The 25,940-nt window shown below is 41.3% G+C and overlaps 1 protein-coding gene and 1 pseudogene across 3 annotated transcripts in view; both read right to left on the bottom strand.

The window, feature by feature from the left end:
* LOC132778375 (putative protein PTGES3L) overlaps window positions 1–25,940 on the bottom strand; it is a 40,549-nt gene extending 14,609 nt beyond the window's left edge. Inside the window, exons 1-9 of one of the 3 annotated variants that reach the window (XM_067470108.1) lie at window positions 25,819–25,940; window positions 21,157–21,270; window positions 19,085–19,151; window positions 17,794–17,892; window positions 15,362–15,451; window positions 13,475–13,528; window positions 4,484–4,612; window positions 1,276–1,435; window positions 960–1,017 (exon numbers count right to left, since the gene is read on the bottom strand). In XM_067470108.1, coding sequence (XP_067326209.1) covers window positions 960–1,017; window positions 1,276–1,435; window positions 4,484–4,612; window positions 13,475–13,528; window positions 15,362–15,451; window positions 17,794–17,892; window positions 19,085–19,151; window positions 21,157–21,270; window positions 25,819–25,826 — 779 coding nt within the window. In that variant the 5' untranslated portion in view covers window positions 25,827–25,940. Of the gene's footprint in view, window positions 1–959; window positions 1,018–1,275; window positions 1,436–4,483; window positions 4,613–7,056; window positions 7,165–11,211; window positions 11,300–12,012; window positions 12,044–13,474; window positions 13,529–15,361; window positions 15,452–17,793; window positions 17,893–19,084; window positions 19,152–21,156; window positions 21,271–25,818 lie in introns of those variants that run through there. The other 2 variants (XM_067470107.1, XM_067470106.1) reach the window with 2 other exon arrangements.
* LOC132778376 (26S proteasome regulatory subunit 6B pseudogene) lies at window positions 5,774–6,311 on the bottom strand (annotated as a pseudogene).

Raw genomic sequence — 25,940 nt, 5'->3', positions numbered from 1 at the left:
ACATTGTCATCTACCTTACTAAACTACTTTATCCTTTTACTAGCTCACGTAGTGGTTTTCCTCCCCCGCTCCAAAATTAGTCTGCTGTTATTGTTGTTGCTAGCTATTTCTGTTATGTCGTTTTATGCTGTTTTAATTGTTATTGCTTTATTTTAATTGTATTTTGCCTCTGCTTGGGCCCCATGTAAGCCGCCTCAAGTCCCTTCAGGGAGATGGAGGCGGGGTAGAAAAATAGAGTTCTTCTTCTTCATGCCGCTCCCTGGATTCGAACCTGCAATCTTTCGGTCAACCAGCTCAACAGCTCAGAGCTTTAACCCACTGCGCCATTGGGGGTTCCCCTTCCTTATAGCTAGCAAAAAAAAAAAAAAAAGGTGTGCGGTGCCTTTAAATCTCTCCTTGCTTCTGCCTCACCCTCGGAATGCTATATATGTGTGTGTATCATCCTACTTTGCAGATTTTCACTTTTCATGGGTGGTCCTGGAACATAACACCCGCAATAAGAGAGGGAACACTGTATTAATAAAAATGTAATGTTCATTTGTGAGATTAACATAACACAAACACCACTGGACAAATTGACACAAAATTTGGACACAACACACCTATCAGGCCAATGAGTGACCATCGCTCATAAAAACACTGAAAAACACAGCAGAAGAGTCATAAAAATCCAAAAAATAAAAAATACATTACAATGAATGAGCAAAACTACATATATAGAGTATATACGCAAATATACATATATACACACACAAAACGCATATACACAGACTGGGCCACAGCAACGTGTGGCAGGGAATGGCTAGTTAGTATGGGGAGCAATTGGAGGTCTAGAGATCAAAACTTCCTTCTCTTTTCTGTTCCTCTACCCACAAGGTAGATGAACAGATTTTAGTTGCTGTTATTCAAATCACACACAAGAAGCAGAAAGGAACTAATCAGAGACGCATCCTGCTCACCATGATGTTGTCTTGAATCCAAACATCAGATCTGCGAGTGCTGTGATAAGGTGTTGCCCTGAAAGAGACAATTATAAAGTACCTAGTGTTGGTTTACGATCGACCAAATGCTGTATTCTGTAAGGTTCTTTTGCTCTTTCAGATAGATATTTTAAATTTTTAATGTGTTTTCTGTAATGTTCCATGCAAACTGTGTCACAGGCTGGATCTACACTGCCAAATAATGCAATCTGAATTGCATATGGTGTATGCTGACCATATCATGCAGTTCAAACTGCATTGATTGGGAGTGTAGCCACAATCAACAGTTTCTTACCTGAATGCTGCTGCATGTGATCAAACCGTCGGTCCCAATCCAACTCTAGTTGCACTTCGCTCCCAGGCTCAAGGGGTGTCTGGATGAAGTGCAGAGCATCAGGGCCTTGTCGGGTGACCCTAAGCACTGGGATGCCATTCATGAGTCCCCGGTCATCTGGCTGAAGAACAACGGGTCAATGTTACTACCCCAACCTCTAGGGAATATTATACAGTTGCACCACTCAAAAGTATGAGTGAGAAAGACAAGCTGAATAATAATAATCATACTTTATTTGTATCCTGCCACCATCTCCCCAAGGGTACTCGGAGCAGCTTACATGAGGCCAAGCCCGACAACACATCAATAAAACAAAAAGCAATAAGCAAATAAAACAATACAATTAATATAAATCACATATAAACAATAACACACAAGGATTTAAAAACCTATGGGCAGGCCAAATGTAATAGTTTAAAATTTAAAAAATAAACGTTGGGCATGAACAGAGGTAGGATGTATCTGGTAAGAGGGTTTTAAAAGAAATAAAGGGAGAGCAACCCAACGAGTAGTTAAAGTGCTTCTGAGGACTTTAGCTGAGAATTATTTCCTTATTCAGGGAAGGCACACTGGAACAGCCACATTTTCAGGCTCCTCCTAAAGACTGCCAATGTGGGGGCTTGCCTGATCTCCTTAGGAAGTGAGTTCCAGAGTCGGGGGGCCACCACAGACAAGGTCCTCTCCCTCATCCCCACCAATCGCACCTGCGAAGGGGGTGGGAACGAGAGCAGGGCCTCTTCAGATGATCAAAGAGATTGTGTGGGTTCGTACACAGAAATGCAGTCACGCAGGTAGGTGGGTCCCAAACCGTTCAGGGCTTTGTAGGTAAGAACCTGCACCTTGAATTGGGACCGGAAAATGAATGGCAGCCAATGGAGCTCCTTAAACATGGAGGTTGACCGCTCTCTGTAAGTCGCTCCAGTTTGTAACCTCTCTGCCGCCCGTTGTACCAATTGAAATTTCCGAGCCGTCTTCAAGGGCAGCCCCACGTAGAGCACATTACAGTAATCCAATCTGGGGGTGACTAAGGCATGGACCACCCTGGTCAGATCCAACTTCACGAGGTACGGTTGCAGCTGAACTCAGTTGTATTGTATAAATACAGTTAGCCCTCCTTATCAACAGATTCTGTATATACAGATTCAACTATCCATGAATTAAAAATATTCCCCCCAAAATAAAAAGTCAATATCCTCCTTGAATTGTTGTGCCCAGAACCTGGCACAGTATTCCAGATGAGGTCTGACCAAAGCAGAATAGAGTGGGGCTATGATTTCCTTCAATCTAGATACTATAAAACAACCACAAAGCACAACTTGATACTTCCATTTTACATATGAGACAGGATTGTAGCTAATGGGGTTTGATCTCTCACTGACTTTGGTATTCTGAAGGAGGGTCCTAGAACCAAAACTTTTTCAAACTGCCACCACAACACCTAAAAAAATTACCCCAGATTTACCAAACATATAATAATAATAATAATAATAATAATAATAATAATAATAATAATAATAATAATCTGTTGGCAGGCCTCTCCCCCCTCTGGCACCAACTACTGCTCTGGCCAGAGTGAAGACAGAGGGGAGCAGAAGACAGTTCCATCTTGTCTTTACTAATAATATAATATAGTATATTGTGTATACATTAATATTTATAATATTATAATGTAATACAATAGTAGTAATAATACAATATTATAATTATAATTAAATATTTACATAACATGTAATATTACTAATAATATTACAATCTAATGGTATAGTGCAATATAGTAATATATAATACTGATATTGTACTATGCAAATAATATAATATATTGTATGAAAATGTATCTTGTAAGCCGCTCTGAGTCCCCTTCGGGGTGAGAAGGGTGGCATATAAATGCTGTAAATAAATAAATAATAAAACTTTATTTATAACCCACCCTCTCTCCCCGAAGAGACTCAGAGTGGTATAGTGTAATCCTATTCATGTATTCAGAAGAGTTGGTTCCCTTGTAGGAAATAAATTTACAATGGCAAACAAACATATTATTATTATTATTATTATTATTATTATTAAACTTTATTTGTACCCCGCTAGCATCTCCCAAGGGATTCGATGCGGCTCACAACAGGCCGAAGCCCAGCACAACACAATACAATACATAGCAAAATAAAACAGTTAAAGCAGAAAACAAAGGCAATAACAATACAACAGGACGTTATTTAAAAAACTGAGCCGGCTGAGGTGGGGTACAGGGTTAAAAGTGCTGAAAAAGTGTTGGAGGGATCTAAGATTAAGATATAAGTGCGGTGTGCGTTGAGAGTGATCTTGGCTCTACTAAAGTGCTTCTGGGCTTTGGTAGTGGGGATTCCTAATCTGAGAAGGCACGTTGGAATAGCCAGGTTTTCAAGTTTTCAACATATGGAATGGAACTAGCACAGATAGATATTAAATTTAAGGAACAGGAACTCAGATCTTCAGAACAACCAGATGATCAATCAAAGTATTTGGCCCCATCTACACTGCCATATAATGCAGTTAGAAGATTCATCATAGGGTCAGTGTAGACCCATTGTAGACTCAATGTAGCCTCATTCATCATATGGTCAGTGTAGATTGCATTATATGGCAGTGTAGATGAAGTACTTTGGCCAAATCATGAGAAGAAAGGAAAGCTTAGAGAAGACAATGATGCTGGGGAAAATGGAAGGAAAAAGGAAGAGGGGCCGACCAAGGGCAAGTTGGATGGGTGCTATCCTTGAAGTGACTGGACTGACCTTGAAGGAGCTGGGGGTGGTGACGGCCGACAGGAAGCTCTGGTGTGACCTGGTCCATGAGGTCACGAAGAGTCGGATACGACAAAATGAATGAACAACAAAAGATGTGACCTTGGTTTCAAAAACAGCTCACTGTAAACCCCCATTAATGCATTAAGAAATATACATCATATCAGTTTTTACTTGTGAATTTTAACCTGCATTTCATCAGTGAATTTTAACCTGCATTTTAACTGTGTGTATCTTGTCATATGTATTTCAACAGTCTTGTGTTTAATGACTCTGTTTTAGCCATGTTGTATCCCACCTTAAAAGAAGATGTGGGTTGTTATTATTATTCTTATTATGTTAAAGCTCATCAAACACATTCCATCATAAATCTGAGCAAGAACATTAAATGTTACCTGTCCTCCACCTTCTGGGAAAAGAATTGTGTCTTCCAGGACGACATGGTATCCTTGTAGTCTTTCCTTCTTTCCACCGGTTTCTGTGGATAATTCTGCAGGGCAGCATGACACCACTCGCGTTGTAAACTGGGGAGGAAATAGGAGAGGAAATGTGCATGAATGTCGCTGAACTCAAAATCTAGAAGCCTTCTTGTATACAAGAAATAGTTGCCCTGAAAGTAGAAATGAAAGATATACAGTAGACTCTGTTACCCAGCACTCATGGGGATCGGTAGATAATCTGGGATCAGATTCTGGGATATAGGGCAGTGTAGATCCAGCCTAATACTATACCACATGCTATACCATACCATGAACTCTGTATTGATATTCATATTTAAGTAAACTAATTAAGAGCAAATTAAGACAAATTCAATATAACCATTTCATTGTATCATAAAAATATCAGACTGCGAGTTTAGGAGGGGTTTTTTGTTGTTGGTTTTTTTGCCATTTGCTTGAGAGAGGTGCAGAGATTAACAGAGGCCCCTTCTACACTGCCACGTAATCCAGATTATCAAAGATGATAATCCACACTATTTATTTATTTACAGTATTTATATTCTGCCCTTCTCACCCCACAGGGGACTCAGGGTGGATTACAATGTACATATACATGGCAAACATTCAATGCCATAGGGCACACAACATATATAGACAGACACAGAGGCAAATTTAATATTCCAACTTTTTCATGAGGGCATTTTGACCACCAGGGGAGCTGTTGCTTCACCATCCATTTGTGACAGTGATGAAGTATTTCCTCATTCTTTGCATGCTTGCTGGAGATTTTTATGGCATCGTAAATTAGTTAAATTAGCTTCCCCGTGTAGGCGGTACCTAAATTTCCTACTTGACAGATGCAACTGTCTTTCGGGCTGCAAAGGTTGACAGCAAACTACACAAATTAATCGGATACTCACTCCGCCCCGGGCTGGCTTTGAACTCATGACCTTTCAGTCAGTAGTGATCTTAATGCAGCTGACTCCCAGCCAGCTGCGCCACAGTCCCGGTTATTTATTTTGAACTGGATTGTATGGCAGTGTAAGGTAAAGGTTGTCCCCTGACATTAAGTCCAGTCATATCTGACTCTGGGGTGTGGTGCTCATCTCCATTTCTAAGCCAAAGAGATGGCATTGTCCATAGACACCTCCAAGATCATGTGGCTAGCATGACTGCATGGAGCGCCGTTACCTTCCCGCCGTAGCAGTAGCTATTGATCTACTCACATTTGCATGTTCCCCCCCCCCCCCTTTCCCCATCTTTATTTGTAGAATTCATGCTCCTGTTCATCTTTTTTGATGACAGTCTTGTAGGCCTTCTCAAAATCCTTGGCCAGAACGATGTAGCAATTTTCCCGGACAGCAAGCATCCCAGCCTCCTGGCAGATGGAGTTGATGTCAGCACCAGAGATCTTATCTGGCCGGGCCACATAGTCTTCTAGATCCACCTCCTCAGACAGGTTCATCTTGCTAGTGATGGTGGAGAAGATCAATAGTTTCTGACGTCGATCCGGAAGGGGAAACTCAATCTTACGGTCAAGGCGACCTGGTCGTAGTAGAGCAGGGTCCAGGGTATCTGCTCGATTTGTGGCCATTATCACCTTGACATTAACGTTTTGGTCAAAGCCATCCATCTGATTGAGTAGCTCCAGGAGGATGCGCTGAACCTCTCTATCAGCTCCAGTCTGGGCATCAAAGTGCTTGGTGGCAATGGCATCAATTTCATCAATGAAGATGATGCCAGGGGCATTTTCTTTGGCCAGGCGAAAGACGTCTCGCACCATGCTAGGTTGAACTGCTAGGTTGGCAGAAGCTAGGGCTGACAGCGGAAGCTCACACTGCTCCCCAGAATCAAACCTTCAACCTTTCAGTCAACAAGCTCAGCAGCTCAGCGCTTTAACGCACTGCGCCACTGGGGGCTCCTATATGGCAGTGTATACTCATATAATTCAGTTCAAATCAGATAATCCACATTTTCTGCTTTAAATTGGATTATCTGAGAGCCCTTCTACACTATCATAGTATCCATAGTATCAAATCAGATAATCCACATCATCTGCTTTGAATTGGATTATATGTGTCTACACTGCCACATAATCCAGTTCAGAACAGATCATCTGGATTTTATATGACAGTGTAGAAAGCACCAAAGATGCTGAACAATTGCTTGAGGATGAGAAGATCCAGCATGCTTCTAAGGGTGCTTCTACACTGTAGAATTAATGCAGTTTGACACCACTTTAACTACCAGGGCTCAATGCTATGGAATCCTGGGAGTTGTAGTTTGACAAGGTCTTTGGTTTTCTATAAAGAGTGCTGGTGCCTCACCAAGCTACAAAACCCAGGATCCCATAGAACTGAGCCATGGTAGTTACAATGGTATCAAAATGAATGAATTATACAGTGTAGATGCTCCTTATATTTGTCCCCTTCCCTCCCTTCCTCCTTCTTACACAGCCCATCATTTCTATATTTGGCATGCATCTAATAACAGTAGCTATAAGGATCCTTGCTCCTTTCTTTCCTCACCTGCTGGAGCCAGCAATCCCTCTGACACTTGAACGCCATGATTCAAATGGGAAGAATAGCAACGCTGCTTGGCCTCTTCCGCCCGGCCTACGGCGGCCGGTGAGGGACAGAATTATCTTGTGATTGGCCAGCTGTCTTCCTTTCGCTTCACCAAAGGGGCAAAAGCTCGAAGGAGTTGATCACAATGGAATGTAAGCAAAGGCTGTCTTGCAGTCCAGCAGTACACTTTGGAGGGCTCTTCAATACTATGGGATCTTGGGATCTGTAGTTTGGTGAGGCATCAGCACCCTTTGGCAAAGAAGGCACAAGATCATGTAAAACTACAACTCCCATGATTCTATAGCCTTGGATCTAGCAACCAAAGTGATATCAAACTACATTAATGTTACAGTGTAGATGCACCCCCTTGTCCACAGATTCGGCACTCTCCAGGGATTGAAAATATTCCCACTAAAAATTCCAAAAGGTTTGATTTTAATATAAGGGAATCCTTTTTACTATGTCTTTATATATAAACTAGCCATCCCCTGCCACGCGTTGCTGTGGCCCAGTCTGGTGATCTGGAAAAAAAGTAATGAGAAAGTGTTGGTTTCTAATATATGTAATTTCCTTATACTTGTGGGTAAATTATTTCTTGCTGTTTCTTTGTCAGTGATGATGTGGAGATTGTCTAGTATGCCTACTCTTGAACATGCAACCTATTATTGTCCTTCTTTAGGAGTCCCTTTCAAATCTATGATACTATATCTGTGGGTGTGTGGATCATATCTATCTATCTATCTATCTATCTATCTATATCTATAGCTGGATGGCTCTTTGTCAGGAGGGCTTTGATTAAGTTTTCTTGCCCTGGTGAAGGGAGTTGGACAGGATGGCCTTACGTATTTTCTGTTGGGCATGGAGGTTCTGTATGGGAAGTTTGGTTCAATTCTCTAGTTGGTGGGGTTCAGAATGCTCTTTGATTGTAGATGAACTTTAAATCCCAGTAACTATAACTCCCTAGATGTCAAGGTCTATTTTCCCCATATATGTGTGTATATATTTGTGGATATGAGTTGTAATGTATTTTTTTGTTTTATGGCTTTAAAAGTCTCTTCTGCTGTGTTTTTCAATGTTTTTATGAGTGATGGTCACTCGTTGGCGTGACAGGTGTATTGTGTCCAAATTTGGTGTCAATTCGCCCAGTGGTTTTTGAGGTATGTTAATCCCACAAACAAACATTACATTTTATTCATATAGATTTGACCATATTGTGCCCCATCTTGAGCTGTATTGGGGGGGGGGGGGGGTTGAGTAATAATTTTTTAGTATTAGTATTATTTTCTTAACAAGGAAAGAAAAGGAAAAGGTCGCTACACCACAAATGGAAGAACAGCTGAAAACTTTCAGTAAACAACCCCACCCCCCACCCCGTACTAATAACCTGTCTATGTGATATTAACTAGAACAGATGAGCCTTGCTTAAGTAAATGAAATCACGTTGAACTAGACGATGCTGCTGAATGATGATTTTAACTGGACGACACTAGATTTTAACAGGACTAGTGATTATATGTTTTAATGGTTTTTTTATATGGTTTTTATAATATTATGCTGAATGTTTTTAGTTGTATTTTTATGAATGTATGGCATCAAATTCTGCCAATTCTGGAAGCCACCTTGAGTTGCCGTAAGGCTGAGAAAGGCAGGCTATAAATACCGAAAATAAATAAATAAATAAATTCTAAGGACAAGTTGAAGGCACCTTCTATAATGTGTCTAGGGACAATGTTCTTTCAACAGCATACTCATGTCTTACAATATCCATAGGTTTCAGAACTCTCCACCCAGCCTGTCTGATCAGGGTGTTAGAAGAGAAATGCCTGCCACCTTGAACTATATGTGAGATTTCATGAAATCATAGTGTTGGAAGAAACCACAAAGGCCACCCAGTCCAACCCCCTGGCATACAGGAACACTTAGGGCCCTTCTACACTGACACATAGCCACTTCCACTGGCTGCCAATTTGCTACCGAGCACAATTCAAAGTGTTGACTTTAGCCTATAAAGCCCTAAATGATTCTGGCCCAGCTTACCTATCCGAAAGTATCTCTTCCTATGAATCATCTAGGAGCTTAAGATTGTCTGGGGAGGCCCTGCTCTCGATCCTGCCTGCCTCGCAAGTGTAATTGGCAGAGACAAAGGACAGGGCCTTCTCAGTGGTGGCCCCCCAGCTATGGAACTCCCTTCCCAGGAATATTAGATCGGCCCCCTCCCTCCTGACTTTCTGAAAAAAAATAGAGCCGGCTCTTTGAGCGAGCTTTTGAGAATGCAGCGGAATAGATAATACGGAACTATGAATGGTGAACATGGAATGGCCAGACAATTCGTTTTTAACAAGATGACACTGATGATTATATGCTTTAATGGTTTTTATTTATGTTTTATATTGTAACTAGCTGTATCTGCCACGCGTTGCTGTGGCCAACCTTCCCTCTTTCTCTCCTCCTTTCGCTCCTTCCTTCACTCCCTCTTTCCTTCCCGTCTTTCCTTCTCTTCTTCCTTTCTTCTCTATCTCTTTCCTTCCTTTCCCCTTTTCTTTCTCTTCTGCTGTCTATTCTTCCTTTTCTCTTTCCTTCTTTACTTCCCTCCCTCTTTCTCTACATCTTCCCCCTCCCTTCACTCCCTTTCCTTCCTTCTTTCCCTTTTTCTTTCCTTCTCTCCTTCCTTCCTTCTCTAACTTTCCTTCCTTCCCCCTTTTTCTTTCCCTCCCTTTCTCTCCTTTCTTCCTTCTCTACCTATTTCCTTCCTTCCTTCTCTCTTTGCTTCCATGCTTCCTTCTCCCTTTCCCTCCCCCTTTCTTTCTTTTTTTTCTCCCCTTCCCTCCCTCTTTCTTCCCTTTTTTCTGTATTGTCATTTAGCTTTTTGCCATTTAGCTTTTTGGGGCTTTTTAAGTCCCTTCTGCTGCATTTTTCAGTGTTTTTATGAGTGAAGGACTTACACTGGGTTGTTAGGTGTATTGTATCCAAATTTGAGGTCAATTCCCCCAGTGGTTTTTGAGTTCTATTAATCCCACAAACGAACATTACATTTTTATTTATATGGATTTTGATTGTTTTTAATGGCACTTTTATGAATGCCTGACATCGAATTGTGCCAATCTGTAACCCGCCTTCAGTCGCCGTATGGCTGAGAAAGGCAGGCTATAAATATCGTAAATAAATAAATATAAAATCCACATTATCTGCTTTGAACTGATTTATATGGCAGTGTAGACTCATATATTCCAGTTCAAAATAGTTGATGTGGATTATCTGATTTGATAACCTGAATTATACGGTATGACAATGTAGAAAGGGCCTAGGACTGTGGATAAGAAGAATGAATTTAAACTAGCCTTTCCTATCTGAGGTGTTTGTCCACTTCCACACAGCTGAATAAAATCCCAATTATCTGCTTTGAACTGGAATATATGGCAGTGTGGACTCAGATAACCGCGTTCAAAGCAGATATTGTGAAATTTTCTGCCTTGATATTCTGGGCTATATAGCTGTGTGCAAGAGCCCTTTGTTTAGCATCTCTCTGTGTTTTTGCTTTTAGTTTACATTGACCACCAACATAAAGCCAACAAAATGGTCAGAGGTATTGTCATTATTTATTGGCAGAAGTTTAGATTCTATTGCGTACATCATTCCTGGGGCACAGGAAGCCCTACAGAATGAAACAAGGGAATGGAAAAGGGAGGGAGAAGGAGATAGGTTAGAGAAGTTTAGGTAGAAAGCAAAATGAGAAAAGAAAGAGGCAGTGTTGTGTTGTAGGCTGGAGTGGGTAAAATGCATCTTATCAGATGTTGCTGAACTGTAATTCGCAGCAGACGTGGGCATCAAGCTAGCAATGAAAAATACCAAGAATAGCAGTTGAGTAACATGTGGAGGGTTGTATCTAAGGCCCATTCCACACAGCTGTATGAAATCCACATTGAACTGAGTTATATGGCAGTACGGACTCAGATAATCCAGTTCAAAGCACATACTGTGGATTATCCGCCATGATATTTACCCCTACTTTAAGTCAAGAATGTGCCCACTACATTGCCACCCAACGTAAGAATTTCAGGGAAGAGAATTGCCATGTAAGGTTAGCACTAGCAATCCTTGCGTTGCATCTTGGACAAAAGCAGTGACGTCTGAATATCCTGAGGTTGCATGCACTCGGCACTTTCTCCATTGCATCCTTTCTCTTCATCTTGTGCTGTTGTTGTATCTGGAAAAGTAGAAAATATAATTACAGAATTTAGAAGATCTCATAATCAGGATGAAGGCAAAGGCCACTTTCACACAGCTGTATAATAATAATAATAATAATAATAATAATATATAATATATAATATTAAATAATAATAATAATAATAATAATAATAATAATAATAGCCACCAGAACCAATGCAATTAAGGCCAGGATTGAAAAATCAGCAGATGACCCAAAATGCAGACTGTGCAAGGAAGCTAATGAAACCATGGGCCATATCCTCAGCGCTTGCAAGAAAATCGCACAGACGAACTACAAACAAAGGCACAACTCTGTGGCCCAGATGATTCACTGGAACTTATGTCACAAGTACCACCTGCCAGCAGTAAAAAGTTGGTGGGATCATAAACCTGTAAAGGGCGTGGAAAATGAACATGCAAAAATACTGTGGGACTTTCGAATCCAGACTGACAAAGTTTTGGAACGCAATGCACCAGACATCATGATTGTGGAAAAGAAAAAAATCTGGATTATTGATGTCTCCATTTCAGGTGACAGTCGCATTGAGGAAAAACAACAGGAAAAACTCAGCCACTATCATGACAGGGTAAATCCAGCGTCAGTCCCATTTTACCAGCTCTTTAAGGGGGGGGGGGTGAATCTCACCTCCCCTGATTTCACATATATCTAGAAATTCCACCTCATATTTTAGGTGTTGTAAAACATACCTTTGGGACTTGTGTCTTTTCAGATGTCATCCTAGAAGAAGCAACAGCAGAGAGAGAAAGATCATTTATTTTCTGGAAAGACCACCAGATTTTTTCCAAATGCTGCAAGGGTGTTGCTCCTCAGCAAAGTAAGGATTTAAAAGAATCTTAAATTACCCACATAATGTCCTAGGGCCCTTACACATAGCCACATAACCCAGAATTTCAAAACAGATAATCCATAATATCTACTTTGAACTGGATTATCTGAATCCACACTGCCATATAATCCAGTTCAATGTGGATTTTATACAATTGTGTGGAAGGGACCATAGTCATTTTGTCCATCTCACCTAATTTACATATAAGTTTGAAAAAACCTTGGAGCTGTTGGGGCTACAACTCTCAAGATTTTCCTAGCTACTGTGGTTGGGGACTGAGGGCCCTTCCACACAGCCATATAACCCATATAAGCCACAATATCTGCTTTGATCTGGGTTTCCTGAGTCCACACTGCCATATAATCCATTTTGATGTGGATTTTGTACAGCTGTGTGGAAGGGGCCTAAGGCAGAATCTACACAGCTATATAAAATCCATTTTATCTCATTTGAACTGGATTATATGGTAGTGTAGACAGTGACACATATAATGCAGTTCAAGGGAGATTATTTATTTATTTTACTATATTTGTATACCACTCTTCTCAGCCTTGGGGCGACTCAGGGCGGTTAACAATAGCAAAATTGAATGCTCAAAATCATCATAAAACAGATAAAAACAATTAAAACAGTAGCATAGTAAACAGTCAATATAAATCAATAAAACATCTCATTAGCGTCTCATAGTTAAAATCAAGATCCAGTCTCATTGTCCATTTGTTCCATATTCCTATGTTCGTTACACTGCCTATTCAAATGCCTGCTCGAACAACCAGATCTTCACTTTCCTCTGAAATGTCAACAGGGAGGGGGCCAATCTAGTATCTGTAGGAAGGGCATTCCACAGCCGAGGAGCCACCACTGAGAATATATATATTATGGATTATATGGCAGTGTAGATCCACCTCGGGCCCCTTCTACACTGCCATACAAAATCCTGTCTGGAAGGGGCCCCAGATTATTAAATCAGATATTCCAGATTATCTGCTTTGAACTGGATTATATGGCAGTGTAGACTCATATAATCCAGTTCAAAGCAGATAATCTGGAATATCTGATTTAATAATCTGGGGGCCCTTCCAGACAGGCTCTAAATCTCAGGATCTGATCCCAGGTTTTCTGTTTATCCCAGATTATCTGACAGTGTGGACATATAATCCAGTTTAAAACAGAAACCCAGGGGTTGCATCTTGGGATATAGGGCCTATCTGGAAGGGCCTTGGATTATATGACAGTGTAGAAGGGACCTCAGATTTGTAGTCCAAATAACATTTCCAAATTCTGAATGGATATAATTCCTCTATCACCTCCTGAGTACTTACATCAAGGTCATCCATTGCGGGAGGCTCTCTCTTTGGAGTCACTTTCTCCATGAGCTGGATAGGAATGAAAAGAGTAAACGTAAAAAATATAGCACTGCTACCTATAGTACAGGGTGTGGCAGCATAACTTCCTTTTTTAAAATGTGCCCCATTCAGTTGGTTGAAGACGTAGCGGAGCGCTAGTGGTCTCGTTCGAGAGGCGGGAGTATAAAGTTTTGTCCTGACACAGTTCAGTTGCCATCATGCGTTGGAAGAGTGAGGAGCGTGCTTTTGCCGTTGAGGCCTACTTTTCGAGCGGATGTTCTGTGATCGCAACCCAGCGTGCCTTTCGGAATCGCTTTAATTTAGCCCCTTTGGCCCCCGTCCCGGACCAGTAATCAATTGTGACGTGGGTCACTACATTCAGACAAACTGCAAGTGTGACAAGACGAAGAACTGGAGTCCCTCGGCCCATTAGATCACCTGAGAACATTGAGGCAGTGAGAGCTTCAATGTTGCGATCACCACAGCATTCTGCGCGCAAACATGCGTCTGCCCTTGGACTTTCCGATCGTTCTGTGAGGAGAATTCTTCATAATGATCTTCATTTCCATTCTTACAAGATGGCGATTGTGCAGGAACTTTCTGAACGTGACTTCAATTCTCGGAGGAACGCATGTGAGGTTCTTCTCAAAGTCGTTCCTGAGGACACTATTGTTTTTTTAAGTGATGAAGCCCATTTTCATTTGTGTGGATCCGTCAACAAACAAAACATGCGCTAATGAGTTGACAACAATCCTTGAGAATTGCATCAAAGGCCTTTGCATTCACCTAAAATCACAGTGTGGTGTGCAGTTTCCTCAGCTGGAATTATTGGTCCCTGGTTCTTTGAGGAAAATGAAGTCGCAGTGACAGTGAATTCAGATTGGTATGTAAACATGTTACGGGAATTTTCTTCCCCACAGCTAGATGGGTTGGACTTAGGGAACATTTGGTTCCAACAAGACGGTGCAACTGCACACACTTCAAGAGCATCGATGGCTGTTTTGAAGGAACACTTCCCAGAGCGCCTCATCTCAATTAGGGGGGATTTGGAGTGGCCGGCCCGCTCTCTAGATTTGGCCCCTTGTGATTTTTTCAATGGGGTTTTTGAAATCCCATGTTTATGTGAACCGTCCAAGGACCCTACAAGATTTGAAGACCAACATCCAGGAAGAAATTGCCAACATAACGCCTGCTATGCTGGCAAGAGTCATGACAAACGCCAGAAATCGGTTTGCTCAGTGTATGGAGAATGGGGGACGTCACCTACCTAATTTGATCTTCAAAACGACGTGAAACAAAACTTTAGGTATGCGCCTACATTATTTAAAAAATCTGATTCATACAATGGGTTTTATTAAGTTTTGAAAAAAAGAAGTTATGTTGCTGCACCCTGTAGAACTGGTCAACAGAAGACACAGTGCCTTCTGATTGCTAGGATTGAGAGCCCTCTATTAAATCCTGCCTGAAACTAAATCTAATTTTGCTTGTGAGAATGAATAAGCATTGTGAAGCACTACATTTACTGTAAAAGTCTGTTTGTATAACTAGCCCATACCTACCTTGCCTGTTATCAAGAAATGACTTCATAGGAGATGGCTTCTACAGTCATTATATTGTTGACGAGAACTACCAGTTGTATGAACTGGATTTTTCAATGTGTGTGTTTGGCCCCATCTACACTTTGAAACTGCATTTTATGGTAAGTGTAAATTTGTATGATGCAGTTAAAGTTCATTATACAAGTCTACACTAACCATATAATGCAGCGTAGATGCAGCCTCTGTCTGTGTCAAAGGATCTTGCTGTCATACATGCTCAGGGAAGTCATCTCAGAATATGTCAAATTATAGCAGTGTGACTCACCTCTGCATATTGCTCCGCCATGGCTGCTTCTACCTCCTCATCTCCTTCCCAGTCCCGCCAGTTATCAAAATCTACAGAAAGCCACGCTGGCTGCAGGTAAAATTGAAAAATAGCAAGTTTTACTTTTTTATTCAAATGCATATTAATTTAATCATTATCTCATACACAGTTGCTCCTCCACATTTGAGGGTTTGACTTTCATGGATTTGATTATCCATAGATTCAAAATGTTCTTTCCAAGAATCTCTAGGGCCTTGTCTACACTGCCATATATTTCAGATTATCAAATCAGAAAATCCACAAATTTGAAATTCAATCTAGATGAGATAGGTGTGTTACTGTTCAGTGGAAAGACTACCTGAGGCTCCTTCTGCACTGCCATATAAAATCCAGATTATCTGCTTTGAACTGGATTATATGAGTCTACACTACCATACAATCCAGTTCAAATCAGATAATCTGGATTTTGTATGGCAATGTAGAAGGCGCTTCAGGTAGACTTTCCACTGAACAGTAACACACCTATCTCATCTAGATTGAATTTTAAATTTGTCCTCATCCTGTCTGTTAATGAACTTGGGTGATCTAACAGTGATCCCAACTTCCCGCACACCCCATAAATTACTGTTATTATAATATAATACCTCCTATAACAGAACTGGTGCTTGGCTGCTGTGTCGGTCTGGATGAGGACGAACAAATTGAAACTGAATCCAGACAAGACAGAAGTCCTCCTGGTCAGTTGAAAGGCCGAACAGGGCATAGGGTTACAGCCTGTGTCAGACGGGGTTACACTCCACCTGAAGATGCAGGTTCGCAGCTTGGGAGTGATCCTAGATTCATCGCTGAGCCTGGAAACCCAGGTCTCGGCGGTGGCCAGGGGAACTTTTGCGCAATTAAAACTTGTGCGCCAGCTACGCCCATACCTTGGGAAGTCTGACTTGGCCACAATGGTCCACGCTCTGGTTACATCTTGATTAGACTACTGCAATGCGCTCTATGTGGAGCTGCCTTTGAAGACTGCCCGGAAGCTTCAATTAGTCCAACGGTCAGCAGCCAGGTTGCTCACCGAAGCAGCATATAGGGAGCATACAACTCTTCTGTTACACCAGCTCTACTGGTTGCCAATCTGCTACCAAGCACAATTCAAAGTGCTGGTTTTAACCTTTAAAGCTCTAAACCAGGGGTCCTCAAACTTTTTAAACAGAGGGCCAGGTCACAGTCCCTCAAACTGTTGGAGGGCCGGATTAGAATTTGAAAAAAAAATGAATGAATTCCTATGCATACTGCACTTATCTTATTTGTAGTGCAAAAAACACTTAAAAACAAGACAATAATTAAAATGAAGAACAATTTTAACACATATAAACTTATTAGTATTTCAATGGGAAGTGTGGGCCTGCTTTTGGCTGATGAGATAGGGTTGTTGTTGTTGTGTGCTTTCAAGTCATTTCAGGCTTAGGTTGACTGAGTGAGGGCTGGGTAAATGACCTTGGAGGGCCATATCCAGCCCCCAGGCCTTAGTTTGAGGACCCCTGCTCTAAACGGTTCTGGCCCTGACTACATGTCCGAATATATCTCCTACTACGAATCATCACTAAAGTTTAAGATCATTTGGAGAGGCCCTGCTCTCAATCCCACCGCCGTCGCAAACGCAATTGGTGGAGACGAGAGACAGGGCCTTCTCAACAGTGGCTCCCCGTCCGTGGAATTCCCTCCCCAAAGACATCAGATTGGCCACCTCCCTCCTGTCCTTAGGGAGGAAACTCAAGACTTGGCTGTGGGACCTTGCATTTGACCATTGAATAGCGTCTTGTATGAAGAAGACATAAGCAGTTTCGAAGTGACAATGAATTGACCCGGACCTGGATTTTAATTGGTGTTTTTTAACAACAGTTTATTTAATGTTTTGTTTTAATGACTTTGTTTGTTGTTGTTATCATTATGTTGGCACCAAATGGTGTTTGCTGTGAGACCGCCCTGAGTGCCCCCTCGGGGGTGAGAAGGGTGGGGTACAAGTATATGAAATAAATAAATATAAAAAAGAAGAGCATAATGAGAAAGGCACCACAACGAAAATGAGAAATACTGAGGCATAATGCTCTTCTTGGTGGCATTTAGAAAGAGAATGGCCTTTCCCCCAAATCAGTTCATGTCCTCCCACAATCACCAGTGGTTCGTCTGGCTCTTTATCAGCAATGCTTCTGACAATTTGGGAGAGGGTTAGGGAGAGTTCAGATTAGCTTAATCTGACCTAAAGTCTTGGGATGAATCTCTTTTTTATTAGACTTTTTAGCAAGTGGCAGCTGTGATTCACCTTTCCCGATGTCCCTTTTTTGTTCTACGGCGAGTTTGAACCAAACAGTTGACATTTCCCTCAAAGAAGCCCCACCTTGTTTCTGCAGAAGACATGAGAAAGTAGTGGCTCCTACCTTGATATCCTCCTTAGTCAGACGTGGCCAGCCCACTTTGTCCTTCCACTTACGCACAAAGAGAGTTATTGATCTTCCCGAGCGTTTGTTCTGGGAATCCTAAAAGGAATCGTGTTGTTGTAGAAAAATATCAAGCTAATGGGTTAAGAGAATGAGCTTTCTTTGACAAAGTTCTCCAGCCATTATTGTGTTGCAGATCTCTAAAATGTACACCCCAATTTCTCAAATAATTTGAAGACAACTTATAGCCAACATAGCTAACATAACTCAAAAATCACTAGGCGAATTGACATCAAATTTGGACACAATACACCTATCAGTCCAACGAGTGACCATTGCTCATAAAAACTCTGAAAAACACAGCAGAAGAGACTGAAAAAGCCAATAATAATAATAAAAATATACTACAATGCATGCACATAACTACATTGTTCCCCTTGACATTAAGTCCAGTCGCGTCCGACTCAAGGGTGTGGGTGAATTGTTGGTGCTCACCTCCATTTCTAAGCCCAAGAGCCAGTGTTGTCCGTAGACACCTCCAAAGTCATGTAGCCTGCATGACTGCATGGAGTGCCATTGCCTTCCCGCCGGAGAGGTATCTATTGATCTACTCATACTTGCATGTTTTCAAATTGCTAGGTTGGCAGAAGCTGAGGCTAACAGCGGGAGCTCATGCCACTCCCCGGATTTGAACCTGCAACCTTTCGGTCAGCAAGTTTAACAGCTCAGCAGTTTAACCCACTGCGCCACTGGGGACTTCGGCATTACTACCCGTGTACTTATGCATAAACACATATACACAAATATATACACATATATACACACACAAAACACATATACACAGACTGGGCCAGAGCAACGTGTGGCAGGGGACGGCTAGTTTCTTTGTAAAATCATTTTAAAAGTTTAAGACACTTTCCATTTCAGTAGTGTTCAGCAATTATACAGTATATGACCCTTCTGGTGCTTATCAAATAAATGTCAAAAGGCCCTTCCACACAGCCATATAACAAGGAATATCAAGGCAGAAAATCCCACAGTATCTGCTTTGAGCTGGGTTATCGGAGTCCACACGGCCACATATTCCAGTTCAAACAGATAATGTGGGATTTTATTCAGCTGTGTGGAAGGGGCCAAAGTTATCAGATAAAGAGGGAAAACATGGGTGATACTGATACTAACTGGAATGTATGTGTGTGTATATACATTTACATATACATATGAATGATTAAATGAGAGAAATTGTCAAAAACTGGTCTTCTCTTTTTTTCTCTCTCTTTGATTTGCTCACCTTAGAATTCACCCGGGCATAAAAGTGAATCTCATTGTACAACTCCACGCCATCAGCATTCTTACAGCTAAAGAAAGACAAAAAGTAACTACTTTTATACTATTACATTATATTATTATATATTACAATATATAATATTACCATATATTATTATATTATATTATAATATTATTATATTATAGTATATTACATTATATTATTACATTATATTATCTGTTTATGCAGATGTCTCTGGCCCCTTCTACACTGCAATATAATCCAGATTATCAAAGTAAATAATCTAGGTAAAGGTTGTCCCCTGACATTAAGTCCAGTCATGTCTGGTTCTGGGGTGTGGTGCTCATCTCCATTTCTCCATAGACACCTCCAAGGTCGTGTGGCCAGCATGACTGCATGGAGTGCTGTTACCTTCCCACCAGTGCGGTACCTATTGATCTACTCACATTTGCATGTTTTCGAACTGCTAGTTTGGCAGAAGCTAGGGCTGACAGCAGAAGCTCACACCGCTTCCCGGAATCAAACCTGTGACCTTTCGGTCAACAAGCTCAGTAGCCCAGCGCTTTAACCCACTGCACCACCAGGGGCTGCATATAAGTCAACACTACCATATAATCCAGTTCAAAGCAGATAATTGGATTGTATATGACAGTGTAGAGCAGGCTTCTCTTTGTAGAAACCTACTAAAGAATAGAGAACATGCAATGGCTTCTGACACATATTTGCTAGGAAGGAAATTTCTCTATGCTCAGTTTATATAGGGTGGAAAGCCAGCAAAGGTTTTCTTATATATAAAGACAAATATTGATCATCAATTAATAGCCTTTCATATAGGATTTTATTTCCTGGATAACAAAATCATGCTCACAGTGCATATAGGCGCATTCAAATGGGTGTGAGAATCTACCTGCATCCATACTTGTTTGGAACCAGGAATAAGATAAAGGTAAAAGTAAAGGAATCCCCTTGACATTACGTCTAGTCATGTTTGACTCTGGGGGGTGGTGCTCATCTCCATTTCTAAGCCAAAGAGCTGGGATTGTCCGCAGACGCCTCCAAGGTCATGCGGCCGGCATGACTGCACTATATAATGGTTTAACTAGGGTGAAATATAGTTTATAGGTTTTAAAACTTTGATGTGTCCTGCAGGATGGCATGCTATGCAAGGGATAAAAGTATAAATGTGATTCATTGCCTAGAGCAGGGGTCCTTAAACTTTTTAAACAGAGGGCCAGATCACTGTCTCTCAAACTGTTGGAGGGCCGGATTATAATTTGAAAAAAAGCATGAATGAATTCCTATGCACACTGCACATATCTTATTATAGTGCAAAAAAAAAAAACCCTAAAAACTATACAATAATTAAAATGAAGTACAATTTTAACAAATATAAACTTATTAGTATTTCAATGAGAAGTATGGGCCTGCTTTTGGCTGATGAGATAGGATTGTTGTTGTTGTGTGCTTTCAAGTGGTTTCAGACTTAGGCTGACCCTGAGCAAGGGCCGGGTAAATGACCTTAGAGGGCCGTATTCGGCCCCCGGGCCTTAGTTTGAGGACCCCTGGCCTAGAGCGTGAACTGTGAACAGTTCCAGTATACGTCACACATTTCAATGACATGGATTGGAGATAACGGACTGCTGGGCATTCTCTTACAGCCATGCCGGGGAACGAGCAAGACGTATGTAAGATTCCTTCTTGTACATAGTTATGTTTGTTGTTTTTGTAGCTGTTAGAAAGCAACTAAATAAAGTACCACTTCAAAAATTTGAAGTTGACAAAGGACTGTGAACTCTGTTTTCATTGTGTGCCTCACTGCAGTTGCACTGAGGCTGAATTTTGCTGACATACCTTCCTGCCGGAGCGGTACCTATTGATCTACTCACATTTGCATGTTTTCAAACTTCTACATTGGCAGAAGCTGGGGCTAACAGTGGGAGCTCACCCCGCTCCCCAGATTTGAACCGCCGACCTTTAGGTCAGCATGATCAACAGCTCAGCAGTTTAACCCACCGCGCCACCAGTGGCTACCTGAATAACAGGAACAAGAGTCCTACCCGAAAACAGACTCTTACCTGAACACCACTTTGTAATCATCAAGATCCACTTTCACATCCACACTGTCCTCCACGCAGAACTCCACAAATACATAGCGCGGACGGTCATACCACAACGTCTTGGCCGCCTGCCTTAGGGAACATGGAGAGGACACATGTTGGAACAACATCACATCAGCACTTTTAATCTTTGTACCCACCTTCTGGCCCGGCCCAGTTTTATTGTGATTTAATGTATTGTGCCTGTTGTTTACTTTGCTTTATTCTGTTTTTAATTGTTTGATTTGCTTAGATTGTATTGTTATGTTGTGTGTTGAGGCCCTGGCCTGTGTAAGCCGCATCGAATCTTTCGGGAGATGCTAGCAGGGTACAAATAAAGTTTAATAATAATAATAATAATAATAATAATAATAATAATAATAATAAAAACCCAAAGTACAAATAACATTGATAGGAAAAATTACACAGCATAACAATAAAAGCATTGTATTGTCGAAGGCTTTCATGGCTGGAATCACTAGGTTCTTGTGGGTTTTTTCGGGCTATAGAGCCATGTTCTAGAGGCATTGCTCCTGACGTTTCGCCTGCATCTATGGCAAGCATCCTCAGAGGTAGTGAGGTCTGTTGGAAGTAGGAAAAATGGGTTTATATATCTGTGGAATGGCTGGGGTGGGGCAAGGAGCTCTTCCCTGCTGCAGTTAGGTGTGAATGTTTAGCTGATCACCTTCATTAGCATTTGAAGGCCTGCCTGAGCCTGGGAAAATCTGTTGCTGGGAGGTGTTAATCTGTGCCTGGTTTTTTCCTCTCTGTTGTTTAGCTGTTATAATTCCAACCACCGCCACGTCAGACTACACAGAGAAGCCATTGAAATCCACAAGCATGTGGACAATTTCAACAGAAAGGAAGAGACCATGAAAATGAACAAAATCTGGGTACCAGTATTAAAAAAACTCTAAAATTATAACAGCTAAACAACAGAGAGGAAAAAACCAGGCACAGATTAACACCTCCCAGCAACAGATTTTCCCAGGCTCAGGCAGGCCTTCAAATGCTAATGAAGGTGATCAGCTAAACATTCACACCTAACTGCAGCAGGGAAGAGCTCCTTGCCCCACCCCAGCCATTCCACAGATATATAAACCTATTTTTCCTACTTCCAACAGACCTCAAAACCTCTGAGGATGCTTGCCATAGATGCAGGCGAAACGTCAGGAGAAATGCCTCTAGAACATGGCTCTATAGCCCAAAAAAACCCACAAGAACCTAATAAAAGCATTATTTTCTTGGTGTCTTGTTTTCTAGGCCTGTTTCGGGGATTATTGGAGGCACTGCTTCAGAAAATTGCAATGGACAGACCACATCAGTTCTAGTTTCTTAGATACCATCATGATTTTCCATAGGCAAGCAGATAGTGACTGCTAGACATAGTACATTGGGGTGTTAGTACATTGGGGTGTTAGGTGTCTTGTGTCCAAATTTGGTGTCAATTTGTCCAGTGGTTTATGAATTATGTTAATCCCACAAATGAACATTACATTTTTATTTATATAGATTGTGTACCAAATTACCTTGAGGCTGTTTGTATAAGGAATATATGCTGCCATATAATCCAGTTCAAAGCAGATAATCTGGGATCAGATCCTGAGATATAGAGCAGTGTAGATCCAGTGTGAATGCTCTTTGGCATGGCAAGATCCTTTTGAGGAAAGAGCTTAACCCCAATTCCCACATGTCTGAAAGCTATTTCTGGCCACTTAACTGCCAGCAGTATAACTCACAGCTGCAAAACATGGTAAATCTGTGGTTCAGATCTGATAAAGAGCAAAGCAAAAATGGGAAATTTTGTAGGAAAGGATTATTTAATTGTTAGGGAGCTGTTGTCAAGTGAGATTCACTAATATTTAAACAGTTAACATTTGTTTCTACTAAATTCACTCTTTGGCAAGTCACTTTCTTGGGCCCCTTATACACATCTGAATAAAATCCCACATTATTTACTTTGAACTGGAATATATGGCAGTGTGGACTCAAGATCCTTCCACACAGCCCTATATCCAGAATATCAAGGTCACGTACCTGCACACACCCAATTCTCTCACACCAGAAGCAACTTGCAGTTTCTCAAGTCACTCCTAACATGAAAGAAAAAGTGCAATGGAATCCTGGGAGTTGTAGTTTAACAAGGTCTCTAGGTTTCTCTACCAGAGAGAACTGGGGTCCTCCCAAACAACATATCCCATGACAGCTAAAGTGGTGCCAAACTGCATTCATTCCCTAGTGTAGATCCAGCCACAGTTATCTCCCTGTCGACGTTTTCACAGACCTAAGGTAATTAGTATTATTGTTGTTGTTGTTGTTGTTGTTTATTGATTTGACTAGTCCTATGGCCGTTTCAAAATACAACATGAATAAAATACAGACCTAAGGTGCATCTGCACTGTAGAATTAATGCAGTTTGACACCATGCTCTGAATTCCTGGGGATTTGTAGTTTGGGAAGGCCCCAGTCCTCATTGGCACAGAAAGCTAAAAACCTTGTAAATCTACAACTCCCAGAATTACATTGCAACGAGCCATGTAATCCAGATTATTGAAGCAGATAATCCACATGATCTCCTTTGAACTGGATTATCCGAGTCTACACTGCTATATAATCCAGTTCAAAGCAGATAACCTGGATTTTATATGGCAGTGTAGAAGGGATCTCAGGGCCCTTCCATACAGCTCTTTATCCCAGGATATCAAGGCAGAAAACCCCACATTATCTGAATGTGGACTCAGATAACCAAATTCAAAGCAGATATTGTGGGATTTTCTGTCTTGATATTCTGGAATATAGGGCTGTGTGGAAGGGCCCATATATAACAGGCCCCTTCCACACAGCTGAATAAAATCCCACACTATCTGCTTTGAACTGGAATATATAGCAGTGTGGACTCAGATAACCCAATTCAAAGCAGATATTGTGGGATTTTCTGCCTTGATATTCTGAGATATAGGGCTGTGTGGAAGGGCCCCCACAGGTCCTATATCCCAGGATCTAGTCTGCGTTAAACTGGATTATATGAGTCCACACTGCCAGGTAATCTGGGATAAACAGGATCACATCCTGGGATATAGGGCCCTTTAGGCCTCATGCACACAGCTGAACAAAATCCCACACTTTCTGCTTTGAACTGGAATATATGGCAGTGTGGACTCAGATAATCCAGTTCAAAGCAGATATTGTGGGATTTTCTGCCTTGATATTCTGGGTTATATGTCTGTGTATAGGACCCTCAGTCTATAATATAGGATGGATTTACACTGTCCTATATTCCAGGATCTGATCCCATATTACCTGGCAGTGGAGACTAATGTAATTCAGTTCAAAGCAAATGATCTAGGATCAGCTCATGGGATATTGGGCAGCGTAGAACCATTATTATTATTATTATTATTATTATTAGAAACTAGCCGTCCCCTGCCACGCATTGCTGTGGCCCACATGGGGGTTCTGTGTGGGAGGTTTGGCCCAATTCTATCGTTGGTGGGATTCAGAATGCTCTGTGATTGTAGGTGAACTATAAATCCCAGCAACTAAAACTCCCAAATGTCAAGATTCTATTTTCCCCAAACTCTACCAGTGTTCACATTTGGGCATATTGGGTATTGGTGTAGAGTTTGGTCCAGATCCACCATTGTTTGAGTCCACAGTACTCTCTGGATGTAAGTGAACTACAACTCCAAAACCAAAGGACACTGGCCACCAAACCCTTCCAGTATTTTCTGTTGTTCATGGGAGAACTGTGTGCCAAGTTTGGTCCAATTCTATTGTCGGTGGGGTTCAGAATGCTCCTTGAATGTAGGTGAACTATAAATCCCAGCAACTACAACTCCCAAATGTCAAGATTCTACTTTCCCCAAATTCTACCAGTGTTCACATTTGGGCATATTGAGTATTCGTGTAGAGTTTGGTCCAGATCCATCATTGCTTGAATCCACAGAGATCTCTGGATGTAGGTGAACTACAACTCCAAAACCAAAGGACACTGGCCACCAAACCCTTCCAGTATTTTCTGTTGTTCATGGGAGAACTGTGTGCCAACTTTGGTCCAATTCTATTGTCGGTGGGGTTCAGAATGTTCTTTGATTGTAGGCGAACTATAAATCCCAGCAACTACAACTCCCAAATGACAAAATCAAAAAAAAAATTGAGTGAAGGACATACATTGGGTTGTTAGGTGTCTTGTGTCCAAATTTGGTGTCATTGCCCAATTGGTTTTTGAGTTCTGTTAATCCCACAAACAAACATTACATTTTTAGTTATTTAGATTATTATTATTAGAAATAAGCATAATAAATAAACACGAATGGTTATAATAATAATAATTAGAAAAAAGCATCATTCAATTATGTTTATTTATTATGCTTATTTCTAATAATTATTAGAAATAAGCACAATAAATAAACATAATTGAATGATGATGGTGATAATAATAATGATAATAATAATAATAATAATAGATCCAGCCATAGATGAACCCCAAGAGTTGTGGTCCCCAAAAGTAACTTTTCCCAGAGTTCTGAGTGGAGAAAAAGGAATGTTAGAATGGAGTTTCTTGTCTGGAGAAACAAGGAACTCCATGCATTTGTGATTGGGAAGGGATCCTAGAGAGACCCAGGCGTGGAAGGCACTCACCTAGCCATGGCTGCTAAGGAAGGGGGAGATCCAGCCCAGACTCCCTTCGGCTCCCTTTTAGGAAGGAGGGGAGAGAAACCCGGAGGCTTATTGGGAGCCCCTTCTGCCGGGCGGAGCCAAGG

Source organism: Anolis sagrei, chromosome 6, assembly GCF_037176765.1.
Source record: "Anolis sagrei isolate rAnoSag1 chromosome 6, rAnoSag1.mat, whole genome shotgun sequence".
Lineage (NCBI taxonomy): Eukaryota > Metazoa > Chordata > Lepidosauria > Squamata > Dactyloidae > Anolis > Anolis sagrei.
Note: the sequence above shows the minus strand (reverse complement) of the source record. Positions and strands in the feature narration are given on the sequence as shown.